General features: G+C 37.3%; 1 protein-coding gene across 9 annotated transcripts in view; it reads left to right on the forward strand.

Annotated features, from left to right (window-relative positions):
* Positions 1-4830: 4830 nt before the first annotated feature.
* Positions 4831-25030, forward strand: part of arhgef9b (Cdc42 guanine nucleotide exchange factor (GEF) 9b) — a 67380-nt gene continuing 47180 nt past the window's right edge. For 3 of the 9 annotated variants that reach the window (XM_037540333.1, XM_037540332.1, XM_037540334.1), the window contains exons 1-3: positions 8618-8914; positions 11026-11167; positions 14734-14837. In XM_037540333.1, the coding sequence (XP_037396230.1) occupies positions 8657-8914; positions 11026-11167; positions 14734-14837 (504 nt within the window). In that variant the 5' untranslated portion in view covers positions 8618-8656. Of the gene's footprint in view, positions 5082-6333; positions 7927-8612; positions 8915-11025; positions 11168-14733; positions 14838-25030 lie in introns of those variants that run through there. The other 6 variants (XM_037540330.1, XM_037540328.1, XM_037540336.1 and 3 more) reach the window with 5 other exon arrangements.

The raw sequence follows: 25030 nt of genomic DNA on the forward strand, positions 1-25030 counted from the left end.
CCTGTTTGAAGCCAAGGAAATGCAACAAGGGAAGGAAGCTCATTTTTTTACAGGCAGACAGCAGGGGCTATAGTGTTGGGCTGACCCACAAACCCTGCCCTACTCATAGCCAGATGATAAAAACTCTGATATGGGGAACCGGCAGAGAAGATAACAACATACTGGATAAACATCAGTATCATTTACCCAGACATGCTAAGTAGGCCGCTGGATGCATCACTGATGCTCTACAGTGTAAGTAGGGCCTAAGGAATTAATACTAGAAATTGGATTGGATTTAAACACTGAACATAAAAAGCCCATTTATATTGTATTGCAAGAATTCAACCTAGCAAGAAAGTGACTTAAGCATTTTTTCTTAAATAATTCAGCTATATTCATTTGTAAATTAAAGTTTATTTAATATATAGCATAAAGTTTTCTGTTCCTTTGGCATTTTGTCTTTTGGACTCTAAAACTATTTTTGTCTAATGGTGCTACATATAATACAGCAGGAGCAGGTAACAGACATGCTGATGTTAAAGGATGCTAACGAATGCCATTGTGCCAACAAAAAAAGCAGACTACTGCATTCGGTCCTCCTTTCTGAGGTTGTCTCTGTTGATTAGAATTCCTAAAAAATGCCTCACTTCCTTCACAGCCCTGAAAGAGGAAGCATAAGCATGTTTATTGTAGCACGCCTTCCTGTTTTCAGATTCTCCCTGATACCATGTAGCCACGGGTGTCCAAAGATGGCAGACTCTTTCCACTCGCTTTCTGGTGGTATGGTCATGAAGAGCCGTGGAAACCTCAATGCATTTATTGCATTAAGTGGATGTATTCCATATCCTGAGCTCAAAATACCAAGCTTTTGACTTGAGGCTGTGGCAAAAGAAACACCTCAAAGTCATACCTCCTCATAACTAAGGGTTAGAGATAAGGTTCTTGTTCATGGTGCTGTTCTCTCTTAAGGTCTCCACTGATCTTCAAGAGAGTGGAGCTTCCCTCAAATCTACAAATGAAACATCTGGGTTCAGGCTGTGTTTATGCCTGTGATTTGTCTTGAGGTGACAGATGATCTTTAAACCACATCTACCTGATGCTGCAGTTGCAGATAAACATGTCCTCCTGAAGTTCAGGAGCCACCTCGAGGCATTGTCTGGATGGGACCCCATAATTTTGGGTCAAATTTAATGATCATCTAAAATAAGTTCTAATGTACCTCCAAAGCTCAAATGTCATTCCATCAAGTTTGAATAAAAGGGCATTTAGAATAAATGCTACATAATGAAATTTGCCCGTCTTGGACAGTGACAAAAGAGGCATTTTTATGGACATATTTATGCTAATCTGTAGTTCTCAATATCAACCCTGAGCCTCTTTATCTCAGGGGTCATGACAAGCCTTGGCATACCCTAAATTCAGTGCACAAGAAGCCCAGTGACTAGACTTGAACCTTGAGAATACAAATCTCATAAAGAGGAATCACTAGAAGACCACTGCTATGTTTCATCTGCAATTGGACTAGTATATAACTGGGGATAGTAGGGTGTAGTGGTAATGAGGACCAAGGAGCACAAGGGGCTATGAGAAGAATGTGCTCCACCGTTGACAGGAATGCCAAGTATGTCTGTGTAATTTTATCTAAATCCCCCCTGCCACCGATGATTACCTGCGTGTCCATCATGGCGAGACATGGCCTGGCGTGTAGGTAGGAAAAATAGGCCAATGCTGCTCCACACTATCCAAGCCATGCCATGTTATCTGCCATGTTATTAGTGAATTCCTGTGAGCAACCCTTCCAGCAGGAATTCTGAAGAACAATTCAAGCTACATAGTGAGGTGGCAGAGTGCATTCCTATGATTTTATCAAAGCTAAGCTGAATAAATCATGTGTTTGAGATGCTGCTTCTTATAGCCCAAGTTTCTACACACCGGTGCTTTAGGGGCCATATCTCATTTTCACATCATGCTAACTTCTTTTTTCAGCACTAACTTCACAATTACTGGTGAAACAATTACGGCTGGGGCTGAAAACTGAGCTTGTTGTTTTGCTGCAGCGTGTGCTATCAAAGTGCACAGTCGGGACTGTGTCATAGGAAGCTGAGGAAGACGCCAATTGTTCTAAAAACTGAAAAAAAAGTTGATGACATCATTTTGAAGAGGTGTTTTCTGAACAACCTTTCAAGATGAAACTAATGTCTAGGCATCATGAGGAACAAAATTATACAAAATGTTCTCAACGATTCTTTTTATGAAATATATATATATATATATATATATATATATATATATATATATTTTTTTTTTTTTTAAATAAATAAAATCCTGCTCAACAATATTGTTCTCAATATGCTTTTATATTAATCCTTTTTTCTATTCTGTTCTCAATACGTCTCTCTTTATGTAGCTTCACATTATGGAAAGTCCACATTTCCCATGGCTTCTTTTTTTTCCCATTGAAATACATGTTGTGTCTTGACTTTGATTCGGGGAAAAAGGCTGAAAATCAGGAGGGTTCAGCTGTCCAGGATGTGCATTGTGACAAGAATGGACAGCAGGAAAGCTGCCTGACCGTGTTAAGGAAGTGGACTGAATGCAAAGTGCTTGGGAAGTGGGCCTCTCAGTTCTAGACCTGCGTCAAGACAAGAGATACTATTTGCATATAATGCCCTACAAAATGATACACTTTTTATTTATTTTTTATTTAGATTATAAAACTAATTACAGGCAGCTAGGTTTAGCCTTAAAACCTAAGGGTTTATACTTGGGCCCACACTTAAATTCACCACTCCGGAAGCTACATAACTTTATTTTAGTTTTTTAGCCATTGTTTTATAGCAGTAACTGAAACATTCATGATGCTGTCTAAATGTAAAAGAGAATTTCAGCACAATTCATGGAGTCTTTCAGAATGGTTGGATGTGAAATGCTTCATTGTGGAGAAACATAAAGAGTCAGATTTCTTTACAATGGTGGTGATAGGAACCCAGGTCACAATGTCTATAAAACAAAAAGTAGTCATTTTATTCATGTTCCAAAATAATCAGTGAACCCACATGTCCTCTAAGTTTTTATATGTAATGTTGACAGTGACAAAATAGGGGTAAAACTGATAAAAAAGATTATTCATTGGCTACTGTTTTACCTTAGAATGACCTGCATATGCTTTTTTTATATGGTTAAGGTCAAACATATCTCAACACTATCATAAAACAATGTCTCGGGTCAGGCATCATGCAGCATATTCATAACTGTTTCATTTCATAACTTTCCATTGGGCCACGTTTAGAGGCATTGAATTGTTAGATGTCTGGTTCCTATCATCATTGCTGTGAACAGTTATGACTCTGTAAGTTTCTCTAGAATTAAATCTGAATTACTTAATTAATTTGACATTAAAATTTTATTTACTTAATTATGCAGAAATGTTTGAAAAACAGATGTTTATATCAGCCAACACCAGTAAGACTAAGACATTTCTTTGTAATCAAGTTCATCCCTTGCGTCTGGTCATAATGGTCATTCTCACAGGTGCAGTGATTTACTTTCAGGACCACCTCTCAACCTTTAATCTCTCTGTGCATATTTATTTGGTAGGTACTGATTATGGTTGGTCACACATGTTTTGTGTCATGAAAAGGCCATTGTGGCCATGTGATGATGACAAACATGAGTACGTGGAGGGACAGAAACACAATTGCTTTGGTGGTCACACACAGACAGAGGGGAAAGCGTGTATGGCAGAGATATTTACATACAGTCAGCCAGGCTTCCTGTCTTTGTCGGGCTGAGAGCATTTTTTTCTCTCCCATTGATGTAAGATCCACTCTTTCCTGTGTAAAAGGGGGAAAATGCCATGTGATTACAATAGTACCAAAACAGGACAAAAAGGAAATGTTTAAATATGTGCAGAGTCCCAGCATCTTGTCTCTCTGAGCACAATTTTAACGTGTTAGGTTTTCGGTGCCAGTTACCCTGTATTTTAGTTGTGATGACTGTGTTGTGAGGACAAACACTGAGATGATAAGCCTGATTAACAAAAGCCCACCAGCACTCCCTTCTGTCCTGTTCACAACTGAAGCCACTGTAGCTACAGTAGAACAGTAGCAAAAATAACTGTGACTAGACTGCTGACTTGGGCTATGTGCCAAACGTGTGTGTATGTTTGGTCATGTATTTATCCAGTTGTGGGGACCAAATGACACCCATGTTAATGGAAAATGAACATTTTGGCACTGCGGTAATGTTTGTGGGGACCTCACAAGGAAAAACAATTTTTACTTACAAACAGACACTTTATTTTGAGGTGAAACAAACACTCAATGGACTCTCAGTAACATGTCAAAAACATATGAGGATTAGGATTAGGTTCTGGGTTGAGGTTAAGATCAGGGTTAGGTTTTGGGTAAGATTGGCTTTTGCATAATGGAAGTAACATATTAACAACATATTAACATATATTCATGTAATGTACCAACAGTACGTTTTCAGGAAATTTACTTGAGTGTATTCAGAGGCTTCGCTGCTGCTACTTCACTGATATATTATTGATGTGCTAATGATAATCTGTTAAGATAAATTATCTAATTAATCATCTGCAAAGGACCACTCCAAATAAAGCGTCACCAAAAAACAGCCACAATAAGTAATAAGTAAATGCAGAATGTTTACTTTCGGTAACTGAGGTTAATGTTATTGTTTGTTTAGATGTAGACATCACAGCATTTAATCACAGTAATTCAGAAGCCAACGGAGATGCCCCATAAAGGCAGGAAAACAAACTGAATGTGTGCGCGTATGTTTGTGCGCGTGCTCGAGCGTGCACGCGCTTGTCGCATATCTCAGTGTCGGCGTCTGTTCAGTCTCTTCAGGGCAAGAGTTCAGCATTTTTACTGTGCCGCTGCTCTTCGGGAATGCGGGGAATCTCCGAGCTTTCTTTTTTTTAAACGCCGTAAAGTTTTCGGAAAGAGTCTGGGGTGACTAACAACGCTAAAATGGGGCTTGAGAGTTTCTGGCAAAACTTTCTAATCGGTCTCCTCATGTCCAGAACTAGAACTGACATCAGCCTTTGAAGTTCCAAACGGGAAGACTCCTGTAAGGTAAAAATTTCGCCATGAACTCGTCTGCTAGTGTCAGCGTGCTAAGCGATCATTCTTGCGGTAGTGTAGACAGTGTGAGCTTGATTTAAAACTGTAGGCCTACGTTGTTTGAGCAAGTGTAGTTTTATGGACGAAATGGTGATGTCATTATGCACAACAAATCTAGCTCCAGTGTTGAATTATGGCGTACAGTGTTTCAGCTAAGCCAGAATTAAGAGTTCATTTAGCTCTGAGGATCTGCTACGTAGGAAATTTTGCCTAGTCTCAAGCAGGCATCCGGTAATTTTGACACACATTGGCACAAAACGCTTTTTTTCATAAAGGTTGGCAGTTGTCTTTTTCTGTCAAATTGACACTTTTACAAGGATTTGAAATTTGATTTCATTATTGCTCGAAATAAGACATAAATCTGCTTGGGGTAAAATATCGTAAAGTGAGGAAAAAGGTGAATGACGGAAGACCAATGAAGGTCTGGACTCAGTGAAAAGACCATTCTGAAAGAATATGTGCTAACGTGGGTGATGTAATGAGGTAGGGAGAGTGGATATATATACTGACTTACTTACAGATAAGCCAGAGGGGACAAATAAGATGGAGTAACTGCCCAGAAGTTTGTAAGAGGTAATAGTACTTAGTGTTCTAGCTTTTCTACCTTAATCAGCATGGTTGACGCCCTTTTCCTGTATTATAATCATTCTGTTGAGGCCTTTTTGTGTTTATTCTTAATTGATGCGGAATAATTGCTTCAGTTTTCATCCGACACAGTGGTTCCTATTAACTGAATGTTGTAATGAATTAGCCATGCATCTTGAAAATAATGTATAGCTCAGTACAGCCCTTAAATAATCTGTGCTGTCAGTGATGAGAGATGGCATATGACATTGAGACAATTTCAACAGAAATAGCTGGATTGGATATCAGATGTGGAAGAAAAGTATGAATCTAACCCAATCCGATAATGAATATAGCCTGAAATACCTCACATTCACATTCTGTGTCATACTGTTAGCTCTGCATTTCTTCCTGTGGAGTAGTAGAGCAGTGTTTGAGTAGGTTGAGCATGGCGGCCTACTTTTAGATGCTCATGTTAAGTGAAATGCTTCAATTAAAAAACAGCTGCTTAGTTTTTAAAAGAAAGTCTTGATTTGTCATCTGTTCAGTTTCAACATCAGTATCATTATTAAAAAATAAAAAGCCATCTTTATTTCACATTTCTAACTTATTATTTCACTTTATGTTATCTGTGTCTTAGACGTTCATGTTGATCACAATGGTGCTCCGTAAAGTCAAAAGCTGACATCATATCTAACAATGTGAGAGGATGGACAACGTAGTCAGCTCCGTGTCTGAATGTAGCGATTCCAATGGCTACGTCAATAAAGTCTTCAATGTCTCCCTGGACATGGAGAGAGAAACTGGGATTGTGCGAATCCGGGAATCCAAATTTGAGGATCCTGCTGCCTGTCAGACGCCCATCAGAGAGAAGCAGGAGCCCAGCCGGGTGCCCAAGAGTGCTGGCATTTGGAGGATCCTTAATCGCCGGAGGGTTGCCTCTGACAACGAGAGGAGGCCTCACTCCATGATCCTTCCAGGGGAAACGTCCATTCCCAAGCTGTCATTTGCTGACAAGGTAAGGGGCTTCAAAAAGTTGAAGTCCCCCTCTGTCTTCAGAGGGAAAACTGGCAAACTCTCCAGTGCTAAGTTCCAAAGTGGGCTTAAAGATGAGCCAAATGAAGACAGCAGGGACTCTCCTGCTTTGCTGCACTCACAGAGGAACATACTCAGGAATAAAGGCAAGAGACATTCATATGCTGGCTACACCACTGAGTTTGACTGCTCTTTTGAGGATATAGATCTTTCTGCCACACTTGAGAATGATCAGTTACCTAGCCATCAGAATGGTTGTAAGACTGTGGAAAGAGTCACATACACAAAGAAAGCCCACTCCAACTTTTCCAACTGTAACAACTCATCTGTGACAGTCCATGAGGAACGTAATGCGAAAGATAGCCCCAAGGTACCTCAAGGAGGAAGACGCTCAAAGGGGGGTGATGTTTGGAATTACTTGAGGAGAATTTCCTTTATAGGAAAGGGAAGTTCGACTTTGTTGGAAAAGAGTTTTGACTCCATGCATACACTGGACAAAACAATTGACTCTGACTATGGCTCTGTTGACTTAGAATGTATCAAAGACTTTAATCGTGCACCTAAACAAACAGGCTCCGATGTCAAGGGAGGTCATTTTGGAGGCCTCTTCAGGTTCTTTAACAGTGTGGCTGAAACTGCCCGGAAATGGAGGAACTCATCCAAGTCCTTCTCACCTCCTGAAGGAGAACGCTCCCCGGTTGGCTCACCGAGAACGCAGCGGATCGGAGAATTCCTTCACACTGTTTCAATGACAATAAAGAGCGAAGATAAGGCTGAGGCATCAGCGTTTTCAAAGTCTGCTGCCTCTTCTGACATGTGTGAGGTGGTTTCACCCATTGAAGCTGTGAGTAGATCACCAAGAGTGGTGCTAAAATCCTGGAAAGCATGTCCAGACTCATCAAGTGCCAACGGATTCCAGGGCAGTGTCTCAGATGGAACAGAATCCCAGCTAACCTCCACTCACACCTCTCTGGCCACCATTGAGAATCACCAGAGAAGTGATGGCCCAGAGGGGAGCTCCCTGTCTGAGCCTGAGCTTCAGTTTGAACTCCTGACACATGAGCAGAGTGAAGCTGGATCTGAGGCTTCTGCAACTGCAGACAAAATTAAAGACCTGGGCAGTCAAATGAATGGTGAAAAAAGAGATATTTTTAGCAATAGGGAGATAGTTTCGGACTGCCCAGATGAAATATTTAAGGTAAGCATTGTTTCTGAATGTTTAGCTCAGTGTTTGTTTTCAGTGATTGCTGTCAACCAGGAGTTCTGCTGAAAGTTTTTGATAATGGCCAACATTGTTCATTTTTTCACATCATGTCATATAACAATGTCATTGCTGTTCATTCCATGACTAACCATTTCAAATTTGCACATCAGTCCTGTTTTGTCTTCATGATATTTTAATGAAGAAGAAAGATGACACTGTTTAAACATGAATTTCCTTTACCTTTATCTAATGAACATTAGGAGTAAAGCAATTAAGAGAAATCAACAGACAAAATTTAATCTCTCTGACTAGAAATCAGCAACCCTCCAGGGAAATAAGTTATTTCCAATAGCTCTTTATCAAACAGCTTGTAGAGCTCAATTACCTGGGCTGTTAGAGGATATGAGTCATGGTGCATTTCAAGGTAAGCATCATCAGCCTTTTTGTCTTTCAAGCTTAAACTGGGGTTTCTCTTTGAAGTTCCATTCGAGGCTATTAGCGCCATGAAATAAGCAGCGGTGCTCCAGTATGATTTGCTTTAAGGTTTTTTCTTTTTCACAGTGTTGAGGAAGCAGGCTTTTGTGGAAGCTACAGTTCTGTGTACCCTTACATTGAGGTCACTCAGATTTTTCTCTCTCCCATAACCGCTTGCCTAAAATAGGCCTCAGCAGGTGACTGTTGCTTGGGTGAGGGAAGTCCAAGATGCTTCAGAACCTCTGGAGCAATGAGGGTTCCCCCTCCAAAAAGGCCCCGGCTGCGGCCTGCGTCGGTGTGTGTGGCTGGCCCAAGTTTGCAGTGTCCCACCATAATGGAGGGGGTTCTGTCCTCTGGAGAGAACGAGCAGTGTGACCTGTGGGGGTGGCAAGGTTGCTCCGGTATGTCTCAGCCACCAGTTTCAAGGAAGCCCCGTCCTCTCAGGAGGCCACAGTCTGTCATAGAAGGACAAGCACTCATCCAGCCCAGCTCAATGCAAGCACAGCGAGTAAGCCATAGATCTTTTTAGGCAGAGAATGGATGGATTGTTAGCATTTTTATTGGTTATAAGGAAATGCCTCCAATGTGATTCCAGGACAGTGGATCATCAGTCCTCAACTGTCATGACTTAGTATTAAGCTCTGTCAGTTTCCACTATAAACTGTATAAACAGTATATACTTAAATAGTATAAACACTATGTAATTGTAAGTATAAACTCATTTGCTTAGTTATTTATTAACTTTTTGGTAAATGGAGTAAAATATTGTCCTTAATGTTAATTTAAGGGACATAAATTAATATTGAAGGTGTCACATCTTTCATTAAAGAAAGTTATGCCATATCTAAAAAATGCTAACATGCTAATCCTCTCTATACATAATTTTTCTTGAATTCTAGCAGTTCACTGTGGGACTATGAGTGAAATTTAGCCTTTACAGTGTGATTAAATGTAGGACAGTAGTAGTGTACACTATACAGTTTTTAAAGGGGCCATATTGTGCCTCAAAAAACAGTTCTGTGTATGCTCAGAATTGAATGTAACTTGAATGGACAAGCTTATCTGCAGAATGGGCATATATATGCAGATATGTTGGTTTGTGGTTTGTCCTGTGGAAGTGAGCACAAAAACAATTAACAATTAATTGCAGCTTATATATATATATATATATATATATATATATATATATATATATATATATATATATATATATATATATATATATATATATATATATGGACCAAAAAAACTAGTAAATAATATGTTTTTAAACTTTAACATTTACATACAGTACTGTACAAAAGTCAAACACTACTCTAGGCTTGATTTAATTTCCCTTCAAAACAGCCAATAAGTACAAGTACAAATTTTTGGGGTGGGGAAAAAGCAGAAAACACATATTTAACAACATTTAATTAAAAATGTTTTAATATTTACTTTTTGTCCACTGTTTGACTTGTTTTCAGTTTTTCAAAGAAATCTGCAGAAATATTTTTACGTGCTTCTTGTAAACAGAAGTTGGTTATATTTTACATTTCTGACAGTCCAAGTAATCCATAAATTTACAAATTTAGACTAGTCAATCCATAAAACCTAACTTCATATTTCAAATGTCCAGTTTTGAACATTAAATTTTCTTATTTTTTTCTATATCTTTTCTCAGTGATAACATCTTGGCAGCTCTTGATACATTGTTTCAAAGCCATAGCATGGAGTTGTCTTCTCACAGTGGCAGGATGGACAGAAACACCTGTGATTTATTTATTTATTTTTTCAGATCTGAAGCATTGTAAAGTTTGATTATATCTTATTTCTCAAAGATGAAAAGGTTAAGTACTGTTTATCTGATGGGGACAGTTTTGGTGGTCTACTATGTCTACTTTTATATATCCTGAGAAATATCGTTTTGAAGATGTAATAATTGCATAATACTTAATGGCTGTTTTGACTGGCAATCAAATAAATGCAGGGTGGTATCTCACGTTTGCAAAATACTGTATTGTATCAAACTCAGTTATTTAGAATCATAAAGAAATTGGATTGTGGATTGTTTTTCCATGATATGGGCCATTTAAAATGTGTAAATAATTTGCATGCAGCATTGATGAAACTCTGCATAGAATCCTCCAGAGAAGTGCTATTTTTAGCCTGAACTTCCCCACAGTTCAAGTGAGACTGCTTACAGAAAATCATAAATGTGTTGCCGTTGTTTGCCATTAGGATTGAGATACTCTCCTGAGAAAAACGTATCACTGGTGAGACCTGACCTGCACACCCTCACAAGCATACCACTAAGAGTTTGGAAGTAAATCACACATACATGTTTGCATTTTCTGTTTGTGGAGCTCATATCAACTTAGTATTTATGCACTCTGAACAATCCTCTGCATGTGTTGGCCCAGTTTTTTCCTAAGCAACTTGTATTTTTAGATACTGCTTTTCTTGCTTGTGCACTCCCATTGGCCATTCCACTTCCCTTGAGTCATTCCCTGCTTCAATTCATCCACTCACCTGGAAATGATTCAGAAGCTTACATGATTCATGTGGCCATTGATATAGCTAATAAGGTGCTGTTTGTTGGCCAATGTACAGCATCTAATTCTATCCAGTGCATTTCAGGCCCTTTCTCGCCCTCCTGGCACGTCACCCCGAGACCCTCCTTTTAAGGTGGTGCTCCAGAGATGTCGTTCACTGCCTCTTCCCCAGACATCCTTGCCTGGACTGGAAGCAGCCGGCCTGCCAGAGCTGCTAGCTCAACCAGGTACTGCCTTACACCTAAAACAACAGCTGCTTACATTTTGCATCAGTTTTTTAATCCTTATCGTTGGGGAAAACATAAGTGTTTGTAATTTTATAAGACTTATTAAACAATTACAGCTCACATAAACACCAAATTAAGAAATAGAAAAGATGTTTTATTATGATTTGAATTTTATGAAAAGTCTTATTTTGCAGAAAAGTGCATTCTTTTACATTTTGTGTCTGTCACTGATCGCAATCATTACAGTTTTACAAATTACAGTCAGAAGTGCGCATACCTGTTCATACAAAATATAAATATAGTAAATTGAGTAACTTGCAATGTCATTAATTGTGTATGTCAGTGATGTAATTACTTTGGCAAAGTAGATCAAAACAAGAGCAAAAGAAAACTAATATTAGACTTAGGATTGAAACTGCCTAGCAGCAGCTCACACACAAGCACACAGATATAACAGACACACAGATATAGTTTTATGCTAAGGTTTGAACACTTATAGTCAAATGACATGTTTTGTTGACTTTTTACTTTTCTAAAATAAGTTACATCCACTACAGGGAGCAAACTTAAATATGGCACTTCTCTGCAAAACTTTAGTTTTAGTTTAATGTGTTGGAATGGAAACATGTTCAAAAGTAAAAATATAAAATGTTCCATACCTTTTATACCTTTTATTTTTTATCTAATCAGAAATTTTATTAAAATGCTACCATTCATTTGTGCTGTGTTTGTGCTGGTTTGTACTGTAGGAATCATTGATAGTGCTAGCCCCGTTTTTGAGAAATTAAACATTACATTTTATTACCTGTGATGTCATTCAGCCCCCCATCAATTTAAAATTACACAAACATGGTAGCATTTGTTTCTCCTATGTTGGTGCAGTTTTATGCTGTTAAAAGAAACGTTTGTGCTTTTTTGGTTATAAAGTCATAAAGTTTCAATCAGTAATGTCACTCAGCTTTGGTCTCATTCATTTGTGCCATATTTGTGCTGGTTCGTGCTGTTAAAGTAAACATTTGTGCTATTTCAGTTATTAAGTTATTAAGCAAAAGGGTTTGACATGTGATGTCACTCAGTGAGACCATTTGGCTTAATAGCACCCAAATGGTCTCATTCGTGTGTTGGTTTGTGTCATTAAAATAAAAGTTTTGTGCTGTTTTAATTTGGAAGTTCTGAAGCAATAATGTTTAAATGAATTATGTCACTCAGCCTCCCTTTGTGCCAAAACAGTCTCATTTGCACCAAAGTGGTCTCATTCGTTTGTGCTCGTTTTTGGATAAACAGTTTCTGTCATGAGCAGTGGCATCATTTACCACACGATTGTCTCTGGTTGATGATGAAGATCTGAGAAACACATTTTTTTCCTCCTGAGCAGCCTGCATCTGTGATTACCACAGGGTTATTGGGCTTAAAACCTTTAATTATTTACCAAAATTTCACATTGTGGATCACTGTAGCTTCACTCACACAAGTTTAGAACAAAAACACAATTCTGAGCAAATAAACGTGTGTATTTGTGTGTTAACCTTTTGCTCCGCATTCACCAATGCTAGCTAGAAGCTGGCACGAGAAGCTTTACACATAGTCATGCAGATTTACCCTAGTTCATTGAAGTCTCGCAGACGCTAGAGAGTAAAGACTCAAATCTGAGCAAATAAGTTCTTTTTCTGGAGCTGTTAAAATAAACTACTTTTAATTTATATACTTGTTTGCATCAGAAACTAATGTTAGCTTAGTGAAAAGGCCAAACCACCAGCAATTCCATCTCACTAAAGCAAGTGTAGAGAATAAAGAATTAAATCTAATCATTGGTGCTGGAGTGACATAAAGACAGAATCTTTCTGATTATTAGTGTTACAGCGGGAGCTCATTTTTGTTTCTGTTTTGCATCATCTATTCTGCAGGATTGCCAGATTATCTCTGTAGTTTCTGTCCACAAAATGTTCAAAACCTGTGAAAATGGCCAAAAACATTACCAAAAGCCTAAGTTTGTTCTAACCATAATTTAAAATAATACAGCATGTAACCAACATGGCTTCAGTAATGAACTTTTGACTTCTTGCCAAATATTTCTAGATAAGTATTTAAGATGTCACTAGATAGCACTGTTGTAAATTTGATCTCCGCTGCAAAGAACCAAAAGCTTTTCATAATCTGAAAATGCCTTGAGAGAGAAAATATAAACCATTTAAATTAAATTATTTAATTATTTTGATTTATTTCCATGACTTGCAAAACTCATAAAAACTCACTAATGTTTTCAGAGTATTAACATTTTTTACATTGTGTTTGATAGGACTCATGATCCCATGCGGTCACAAAGGCAAATAAATAGCAATAGTATTACAAGCATAACTATTCCTCACACATATTTTTTTAAAACTTGTTTACCTTTCTACGCTATGCCAAACAGATCATGGGTCATTCCAGTTTCCTACTGTAGCAGAACTATGTACTGTCAGTAGTGCAGAGTGAACTGGATGATCTATGTCATGTTTGGCCCGGATACACATCCAGTACATCAATATGTAATTATTACAGATATTAACTGCTGATGTCAATTGTGGATGACAAAGATGTGATAATTGTTTATGGGGAGAATTTAGGCTTATTCTATTTTCAGCTGCATTATTGAGTAATTCAGTTTACTAATTTAATATACTTTTTAAAAACCTGCCAAAATAACAATAAACAACGCCAAATTTGATCCACATGATCAAAATTTTATCAAAATCTGCCCAAATTGGCAAGAAATTCTGTGACCTAGACAGAGATGGTGTACAAGATAGTGGTGGGGAAAGGGCAAAATTTAGAAATGGGGCAGCAAGGGGATGTTCATAATTTGCATAATCATGCACATTCATATATCTTCATTTACATTTACAGTATTTAGCAGACGCTCTTATCCAGAGCGACTTACAAGAAGTGCTTTGTCAATCTAGAGAAAGTATCTTTGCTAGTTACCAATAGCTTAGAAAAAAAGACAGTCCTGAGCTCAGATACTGCTAGAAACAAAATGTCACTGCAGACACTGAGAGAAAAAGAAACAGAGTTGAACGCAGAACTCTGTGCCATTCAATGCAATACAATAACAATAAGATACAATACAATACAATACAATAAACTACAATACACAGTGCAGTACAATAAAATTCTTAATGCGAAGTGTTGAGGTTTAGGGATGCTCCCGTGCCATTTACAGTAGTTTCTATGGCATAACTGTAATGCATAAATATATTAAACTATTTATTATTCAACAGATGTTTTTTGTGGTTAATTCATGACTTTAGGGGCTACTTTAACATTTTGGAAAAAAAATTATACAAATGTGTCCTATGCAAAAGTTATGAAAATGTTTTTTCTTTTTTTCAAAATGTTAAACCCTGCAAATCATGCACTAAAAGCAGCATATTTATTTATTTAAGTTTGTTCTGTCTATTTGGTCTAAGACTTACTTTGATAGCTATTTTTATTTGTTGTGATATGACACTGAGACCTCCATTTGAATTACACAGCATAATGATGAACAAGCCAGTGAATTTATACCTGTTTACCCCTTTTGTCAGCTGGATGTGTCCCTCAGTCAGCCACTGTCCGGCTACGAAATGGAAGCAGATCCAGTCGAAGGAAACTGCTCAGGCCTGGTTCTGGACCTCTACAAGTGAACATGGTGAGTGAACCCAGTGAACCTGACCAATGCCTAATTCATTTTGAGCTGTGGACTCTCTGTCTGCTTTCAGTTTTCAGCATTAGGAAATATTGCAATAAGAGATGCAAATTAACAAACTATTGGGAATTATTGTAATATGCACATCATATTGCATTATAGTTAGGTCTGATCATTTTATTATCCATATATAATGTACTGGCCTCTTTTCTCTGTGTAATAGTTTATTAAATGAGTTCAGTTTGCCGTAAAAATCCATTAATTGTGTCTTTTTTAATGTCAATATAATATCTTTTTAAAAAAAGACTTTTTAAAGACTGCTTATACATCAGGTATACAAGGATAATACATGGAATAGACTTTTACCACTAATGCAACAATTATGCTTTTATGTTTCTTTATTGAAGTTTTGATAACATATGGTTGTGTATCCTTTCTCAGCAACTGTATAATATCACCAGATTTATATTAGATGAAACCTGAAATAAAACATGCATTACATAATTTTAAGCTTGACTTAAAAGACAAGGCTCCAGAGCTTAATGCTACCCTGTAGAATCTTGTTAATTTTTTGGCTTGGGAATTAAGGGGAGCTGTCCCCCTGGTGTGTCTTCCTTATGCAAAAAAGGGACTTCAAACACATCACCATATAGTCACCTGATTGTGAAAGTGAGCATGTGTTATGAGGCAGGTGATTACTGCCGCATCAGAAGGCTCTGTTGCTATGATATTTGTAGGTGCTTGTTTTCTTACCGATTCTATCTTTGGAAAACCCCTTTTGTCTGAGAACAAGAGTGGTGAGAGACTGAGAGAGATTTTGTGTGCGTGTGTGTGTGTGTGTGAGAGAGAGAGAGAGAGAGAGAGAGTGAGAGAGAGTTAAATAGAGAAAATGTGTGGGCGCAAGATCGTGAGTGTATGTGCTCTTGTAAATCGAATCTTTAGGTCAGACCAGGCTTTGAAAACAGAGAATGAAGGTATCAATATGTGAATGGGGGAATCTGTCCTTATAGACTTCAATAAGGAAGCTTACTCATAGGGTTGACACTGGCAAAAATATTAGTAATTGATTTTTTTGATGATTTTCTTTTTTTAAGAAACATTAGTATAAATTGATTTAAATGGGAGTTCCACAGATATTTAAAAAATTCTGCATGATATGAATGGTATATTATGTATGTATGTATGTATGTATTATTTGCTTTCCAAAATGACCAGTGAATCTACATGTGTCTTATATGTATTTCTATGTAATATTGAAGTGTTGATAATGACAACATGGTGGTAAATCTGGGGAAAAAAGTTTTCTTTGCCTTATGTACCTTACCACCATGAGTATTTTTTTTAAATGCATGTAGGCCAAAATTTTATTTCAAAATCATCATAAAACGATGTCTCAGGCATCCATTTCATATAATAGCTTTCTATGAGGGACCTTTTAGAGGGAGTAAATGCTTTGGGCGTCTGGTTCTCCACTGTTATGAACAACTCTAGTTTCTCTAGAGTGGTGCATTTCACATCAAACAACTCTGAATGTGTTTGTAAACATCTTACATCTTACAACTGAACAATAACAAACTGTGTATAGACTCTGCAAAATATATTTTTAGAGAAAGATAAACTAGGAAGTCTTAAACAGGTATGAAAAGACTATGTAACAATGCATATATGTGATTCAGTAAGTTTGGCCTGAATAATTTGATACTAGATACTAGAGTATTCATTTGTTATGTTGGTATATATTTTTTAATTGAGCATTTGGAAACTTTTTTCAATCATAAACATTGCAGCTTAAAATAAACATAATCTGCAAAGGCCTTTAAATAGCATAGTGATTGTGAAAAATGTTAAAAATTAATTATGGCTGGTTTAGTTAGATGCCTAAAAATACTGCCAGGTATTAGCTCACCTGGGAGCACAACAAACTGCACTGCTTTCCATAGAGTTGCATCTGTATTGGAATTGTGAGCTGCTGCCAATATCTAGTATTTTTCAATGCTGTTACCAGTGGCAGTAATACATATTTATAAAATGTACACATTGGCACTAAATCTACCTGGAATATAATTACAGAGAAATGTGACATTTATTTTTATAGGGTTACAAATGCAATTTTTTAAAAGTTTGTATCATCTCAGATATGTAAGGATAGTGACATGTGTCACAATACTGCCATGCAGTCCACGCTGCCCCTTACTCACAATTCATGTGGGAGTATTAGTTTGTTTTCTCCTTTTGTTTTCTACTTAAACAGTTTTCCAGCAGGTTTAGAGTTTGACAGCATAAACAGCAGATTGTTTTTCTTTTCAAGGAAATCACAATCAAATTTTTACTGGTGAATCAGTAAAGTGTCTCCTCCACACTGTTAATACAGAGCAGGTGCTGTTTTGAAACTACTGCAACAAGATCATCACATTAAAGTAAATGATCATGTTAAATATAGTTTTGAAAACTATAGAAGTGGGAGAGTGTTATTTGAATGGTTCTCTATAGATACACTTTGGTTTTGTGTACAAGTGAAAAGTCAAAACACTTGTTTTGATGTATGGAAAACGTATGCATACTGCAGCCAGTGTAAACATTGGTTAAAGAGCCTATGTCCTGCATTTTTCCCCCCAAGGTCCACTTCAACAGTCATAATTTCTTTTTTACATGACCATTTTACAGCCTCTCATTATATGTTAGAATTAATCAAGCTGATTTTGTTACTGTGATTTTATGACTGACTTATGTAAATGACCTCTGTTCTGATTGAATATCCTGTATTGTACTATTTTCAAATACAGTCCAGGCTGAAACAGTCCTTATAACGTCAGCAGGAATGGTTGGAGCCAAACTGCTGTAGGTTAAATAGGTGGATATATGTAAATGCATAGGATTTTGGGACATAATAAAAACAAAAAGTGGTACTTTTAAAGCGTTTTTGTCTTTTATTTTAAAAAATTTTAAAAAAGGGAAAATGAGTTTTTCCATGAACGGAAGACTGAAAATGCTTCAAATATAATGTTTTTCAAGGATAAAAATAAAGGATTTATGAATGAGCAAAAAGCTAAATTAATAAAAAATCTGTAAAATGCTGTTTGAGCCAGCCCTAAAATTGATTGTGACAGTTCTCCTTACTAAACAGTGATTGTGTCCGGGTCACTGTCAAAGGTGCTTTTTGTCTGAGCTCTTTCACAATTCCACCACATTATGGGCAGAGCCTGAGGCTGTGGAGAAGTACTCCAGTGCTAATTAAACTAGCGATAAGGCTGCTGTGAACATCATTTTTCTGTTAAAGCAAGCAGTACCCTTCCTGTCAACTTTGCCTCGTGTAAAAATAGGATTGTCTTGCTTGCATTGGTTGAGTGCTGTTTCTCTTTGAAAGTAAATTGAGGACAAATATTAAAGTTGTTTTTCCACTAATCACATTATGCAACATCACATATTAAGAGATGAGTCATCGAAACAAAGCATGCAGGGAAGTAGAGCGTGAATGAGGATGTGTCTAGCTGGCCTTTCTCCATGTATGTGCCACTGTAATCACACTTGGCCCAGATGTTGAGCTTCTTCCCACCTCAAACCCAGGGTCCCGCCACACTTCTCAGATTTAAATGGATTCCCCAACCCAGAAGGAAATGAGTCATAAAACAGGGAGGATGATTCCTCTCAGTCCTGCAGGCATCATTTTGTCACACAGATTAGACAAGCATGTTGTACTGCACTCGTTTTAGCCTTTCTGTCTGCCTACCTCGCTTTACCAAAAAGCTGTCTGTTCACATCAGCTCGTTCCATATATACTTTGATATATTACTAGAACCACTTCAGTTGTTAATCAAATGGATCCTCATGTATTTCCCCCTTGAGCTACACAAATATATACTCACTGTCCACTTTTTTAGAAATACATACCTTGTGCTAACTCTTCATGAGGTCCAGCTACCAGATAGAACACATACACATACTTTCAGAATTTAAATGACTTTTGATTGGACTTAGCAGTACTGATGGCGATTTTATACACATCAATGTCACTACTAGGTTAAGAGTGGTTTAATAGCCAAAAATATCCAGTCTGGAGTGTTCTTCAGTTAGAAACTGTCCTGGAAGTACCAGGGCCTGCTGGCAGGCCAAAAGTTTCATTACACACTTCTATAACCTAAGAATAGCTTGATCAGTTTGCAGTCCTTGTACTTACCGAGCCTTACTATATAATAAGCTAGGGATTTTAAGGGGTTAAGTACCTTATTTTCATAAACTAGACAAGAATAAATGAAAGAGCATTTCAGAAAATGAAAACTGTTTATGTTGATCGAAAGACAGTTACTTTGCAGTGAAACTGATTTTATGTTGAGATAAAGTCTGTGTATACTGTCTTGTATACACAGATACGTACAATAAGTTATTTCTTTGGAGTGTAGTTAATATTTAGTGTCAGTGTAAATTTTATGTCTACTGTAATTGTTCCGTTGTGATGTGTTGACACTTGCTGACAAAAGTTAGACATGTCATATATATATATTTTTTTGAGGAGGCAGGTGAGGTATTTGTTAATGTTTATTTATCTGGTATTTATTATTGTTTATTGTTCAGTTGTACGTTTGTATAAAATCACTACTTTGGACAAAAACATTTTACTCTGCATGATTTTGTTTTGCAGAAAATTAGCATTTTTAAAGTCAATCAAAACTGTATGTAGTATATAATTAGAATTCTGTAGAAAGTAAAATGTTTAAAATTCAAATTAAATCTTCACTTCAGAATTGCATATCATAACAAACCTGAAAATATGTGAAAGATTACATACCTAATGGCAACAGTATCTAATAGTATCTAACAGTATCTAATGGTACCTGTAATATCTAATAGTACAGCAGCAAGGTGCACCTATAATGTAGCTCATGAATGTACAGTCATTTCTTCATTTTAAAATCCTTGTAATGTTTAATGGCTAGTATGCTATGTTAGACCTCAGAAGCTTTAGACTTTTCTCATTGTAGTCTGTTAGAATGCCACTTAAACCCTGTAATTTCGAAGCTTGTGGGTGGTTAAGGGGGCTGTGGAGATGACTTCATGGAAATGAACAGTTAATGAGGTTAATTGCGGTTGTGATGTTGATTTACAGCAGCTGTGCTAATGGTCAATGCATAAATCATTAGCATAATCTTTAAATGGTCATACATTAGGGTTATGAGGCTACAAATGAAAGTCTGAATATCTTGCTTTGTATAGTAACGTCATCTTATACTATGTTCTGTTAAAACCTTAGCTGCTGAATTTAGAGCCAGCCAGAGCCGAGGACTACTTAAACAGGAATAAAAGGAATTACAGTGATGTAGTTCGGGGGCAGTCGTGGGCTGGAGGTTAGGGAACTGGCCCTGTGACCGGAAGGTTGTCGGTTCAATCCCCAGTGCCGACAGTCCATGACTGAGGTGTCCTTGAGCAAGACACCTAACCCCCAATTGCTCCCCGGGCGCCATGGATAAGTGTGCTCACTGCCCCCTAGTGTGTGTGTGTGTGTATTCACTTCACAGATGGGTTAAATGCAGAGGTGGAATTTCCCCATTTGTGGGATTAAAAAAGTATCACTTAATTGTGAAGCAATAAATGTGCATTATTACAGGATGAAGCGACCTGATTTACATGCTGTAAGTAGCATAATTGTCCCACTTTTTGGATAGGCCTTCTCAATATCACTATTTGCCTTTATTCATACCTTCATTTTCCCATGGAATTAGTAATAAACATTTCTATTGTGACTTAGTTATTTATTAGTTATGTAATGATACTGATCACTGGTTCAATCAATTTAACTAAATTGTTGGCTTATAGTCCATTTCTTCATGTAATAATAATAATAATAATAATAATAATAATAATAATAATAATAATATTAGGTCCAGGACTGCTAACAGATCTGTTAGGACCTGGTAGACCCCGAAAACTGTCACTATCAGATAAACAGTACGTAAAACTTTCATCTTTCAGAGACTGGAGAAACTGGTAACACCAATTTCTGTTCATCCTTCCACTGTTACAAACCAGCTTAACACTCCGGGAGTGAAAGGACGAGCCACTGTCAAGAAGTTCTCTGTTACTGAGAAAAAGAAATAGAGAAAAAAAGAACATTTGCATTAGAACAGCAAAATTGTACATCTAAGATGTGGAGTAAGGATTTATGGACTAGTGAATCTAAATTTGTGGTTGGGATTACTTGGACTGTGAGAAGCAGATCTCTATGGAAAAACAAAGCAAGTCTTCTGAAAACAGTGGAAGCTGTAATGCAGGCATAAGGTGGACACAGGGTGGCATTATGTTGCATTTAGTAGTGGCTTCTGTGCAACTTCATAGTCAATATGTGTTTTTTGCTTTTTTCCTATGCTGGAAAAACTATAACTTGCATATGTAATTAAATGAATGAAGGATTGCACAGAACTGTTGAACTGCAGACGTGCATCACCTGTAGATGTGATGACAAAAGGCTAATTTCCAGACATTTCTATGTCATAATTGTCTGAAGTACCTGATTTATCACTGAGATATAAAGCTGGAAATCATTAACATACTCATGGTATCCTTTTAAGGAATCTTGGATAACAGCCATGCAAAAAAACAGCAGGATTATCTATAATCCCAAAGTAAGCAATCAGAGCGGGGTACTGGCTGAACTTCTCTCCAAATTTCCTTAAAAAGCTAGATAGCATTATAGATTTATAACAAACATGGTGAATAAGGGGGATTTTAAGAGCCTGACTTTGTTAGACTGACATAATTTTAAAATGGTCTCTGCATGCATAGTTCATTTTGAACAGCAGAGTTCTCTTTATTGCTGTCTTTGACAACAAGAATACACACTAGCAACTTAAGGCCAACTGTGGTCCTCTTCTTTCGCTGGCAAAGAGAAGATTGCTATAGCCCTATTTTGTTGAGGGATGACCAGCATGTTTTATTCATGCCGCAGAGATGACAGGTTGTTAAAAGAGGACATTTTTCCTTTTTATTTGATGTACTGCTCACTATTTCCCACTGTCCCTGGAACAAATTCTGAATTGTAAACACTGTTTCTTGTTGCAAAGTAGATTTTCATAGAGTTAGGCTTGACGGGTGATTTCTCCTCTGGGCCAGGGGAGTCTCCTTACAGTAGTGTAAGATGTAATCGTGTGTTTGTTATCTACTATCACTGTCATTGCTCAGAGGCTTTTTCTTGCTTACATAACTGACGAGTATGCTGTTTAAGAACGAAAAGGAGGGGGCGGCAGTGTTACTGCACTCTTGAATGCCTGCTGTTTAGGGCTATTGGCATTCTGTAGTAGCAGGATAGCTTTAAATCTTTAATGCAGAAGCAAAAAGGAGGCTTTTCTGCTATTTAATCCCTTACTATACTTTTATTATGGCCATCTATATTTACAGAAAAGTGAGCTAATTTGCATTGTAGTCCATGTAGTTACTGAATAATAAGACAATTTCTCAATGCTATTGAAACACATGTAACATAATGTTACAAAGCTGAAAATTTGGATATTGTTACTTTATTTTTGTCACAAGCCTCCATACTGAGCTATCAAGCATATAGCTAATTCTGTGATTGGGGTACCGTTTAGCCCTTGGAGCTCTTTATTTTTTTTTCATAATTTTTAAGTTTATCTTATTTAAGGTTTGCCTTTTACCTTTACATACATCTTTGTAAATGTGGAAACGAATTGCACCACAATTGTTAAAATGCCCTTATGAATAGGAATAGACTTAACCCTTCAGTTGCCTTTTATTATTAGTCTGATGAAACAAATCAATAATAAGCATCTCCTTAGCAATCTGAATATGTGCACATGATCTCTGAAACCATAACAATGTGTCCTACAATAAAAGAAGCCTCGTACTTCTTATATACCAGCCAGCCTATTTATTAAATACACCTCTTTGCATCTACACTCCCACATGCACACACACACACACACACACACACACACACACACACACACACACACACACATACACACTCACACATACACACATTGTTAGCCTCGTTTCATCCTGTTCTTCAGGCATCAGAACCCTCGCACTTACTTATTGGTGGTTTGTGTAATGTCTGTTGTGCTGGTACAAGTGGATCATACACAGCAGTGCTGTGTATATAATGTATATATAGCCTTATACACATTAATACAGTTTACTATGGCCAATGTGGACATGCACTGTATATGTTCAAGCTATTATAGGGCCAGATTTTAATGAAATTAAGAGGACAAATCAAACAAGCAAAATTGATTTATATAGTGCTTTTTACATCAGGTGTTGACAGAAAGCAGCATTACAGAACAATCAGCATTACAGAAAAAAAAAATCCGGGTCAAAGCCCCCATTAGCAAGCCAGTGGCAACAGTGGCAAGGAAAAATTCCCTAAGGACAGGAGGAAGATACCTTGAGAGGAACCAAGACTCAGAAGGGGAACCCATCCTCCTCTGGTCGACACCAGATAGCAGACAATGTTAGTATAAAGTATTATAGTACAAAGTGGGAAAAACAGGTGGGGCAGTGGTTAATTTGATTAGTTTATGATTATGCAGCGGCAGCAGCAGCATCTGAGGGTGAGGACTGCACAGCATTGTACAGCATGAAGCTCAATGGTGGTGAAGCCGGTCCAGAAGGCTGGAAAGCAGTGGGCACCCGATCAAGGCAGAAGAGGCTACAGCATCAGACTGAATTTTTTCATGTATATGATTCCTATACAAACTTAATTGTTTTGCTACCGCTTTTTCCAAGATCTTAGATATAAAAGGGGAGATTTGAGATAGGTCAGGGATCGAGGTTAGCTTTCTTAATCAGTGGTTTAATTACTATTAGTTTAAGAGTTTTTGGGATGTGTCCAAGGCTAAGAGAGGAGTTTATTATTGATAGAATAGGCTTGATTATTTCTGGCAAAATTTCCTTGAGTAAACCTGTAGGAATCGGATCTAACATACAAGTAGAAGATTTTGTGGAAGAAACATTTTAACTAGTTCATTTTCTTGAAGTAAGGTAAATGATTCCAGCCTCTCTGCGGTGATTATATTCTCAAGATTTCGACTGGCATTATAAGGCAGCAAGTTTGTAGAGTTTAACCTTGTGTTCTGTGTATTTTTAAAATTTTGTCACTAAGAAATTCATAAAATCATTACTGCTATAGGCTAATGGCATCTGGAGTTCAGTTTTGTCCTCCGTTATTTTAGAAATTGTGCTAAATAGTTTTCTAGGATTATTCTTATTGTTTTTTATGAGACAGGCTGAGCATGCTGTAGTAAGTGCCCTTCTGTAGTTTATAAGACTGTCCTTCCAGGCATACTGGAGCACTTGTAGTTTAGTCAGGTGCCATTTTCACTCTAGTTGTCTGGCAGTCTGTTTTAAAGCTAGAGTATGATCTTTAAACCAAGGGGTGAGTTTTTTCTGCCTTATTATTTTACTTTTTAATAGAGCCACATCATCTAGAGTAGATCGAAAAGTATCCTCTAAGAACTTGGTCATAATATCTAACTCAGTAGGATTAGATGGACAGCTGACAGAAGCTGATAATTGAGGAAGGTTTCTGATAAAGCTACCAGCTGTGGAGGAAGTTATAGTCCACTTAACATGATAACATGGTGATGAACGCACATTACCACTAAAGTGAATTTCATATGAGATTACGTAATGGTCTGAGACGGCTGTGCTCTGGGGGAGAACGGCTAAGTTATCTATGTCTACACCAAAGGTCAGAATTAAGTCTAAAGTGTGGTTGTAGTAGTGTGTGGGCCCATATCTGTGATAGATACAAATGCTTTACTTAGTGCGTCTTGAAGATTGTCAAAGTAAATATTAAAATCTCCAACAATTATTATTTTACTTGAAAACGTTATTAAACTTGATTGAAACTGAAAATTGGGCCCTGGAGGCCTGTAAATTGTAATGAATTTTTATTTGTTCCTTCATCAATATATTAATTAAAAGAACTTCAAAAGAAGAGAATGTATATCCTACTTTCTGGCTCACGCCTAAGGCTTTAGTATGGATGGTTGCCATGCCTCCACCCTGGCTGCTTAAACGAGGGCTATGTGCATAGCTATAGCCTGCGGGGGTCGCTTCATTTAGACTAAGGTCTAATTCACGTTTCTGTGAGGCACAGAGCATCAAAATCGTAATTTGTAATAATTTCATTTACAACAAAAGATTTAGATGTAAGAAATCTTATTTTAAGCAGTCCTAGTTTT

The sequence above is a fragment of the Pygocentrus nattereri genome, chromosome 8 (assembly GCF_015220715.1).
Source record: "Pygocentrus nattereri isolate fPygNat1 chromosome 8, fPygNat1.pri, whole genome shotgun sequence".
Lineage (NCBI taxonomy): Eukaryota > Metazoa > Chordata > Actinopteri > Characiformes > Serrasalmidae > Pygocentrus > Pygocentrus nattereri.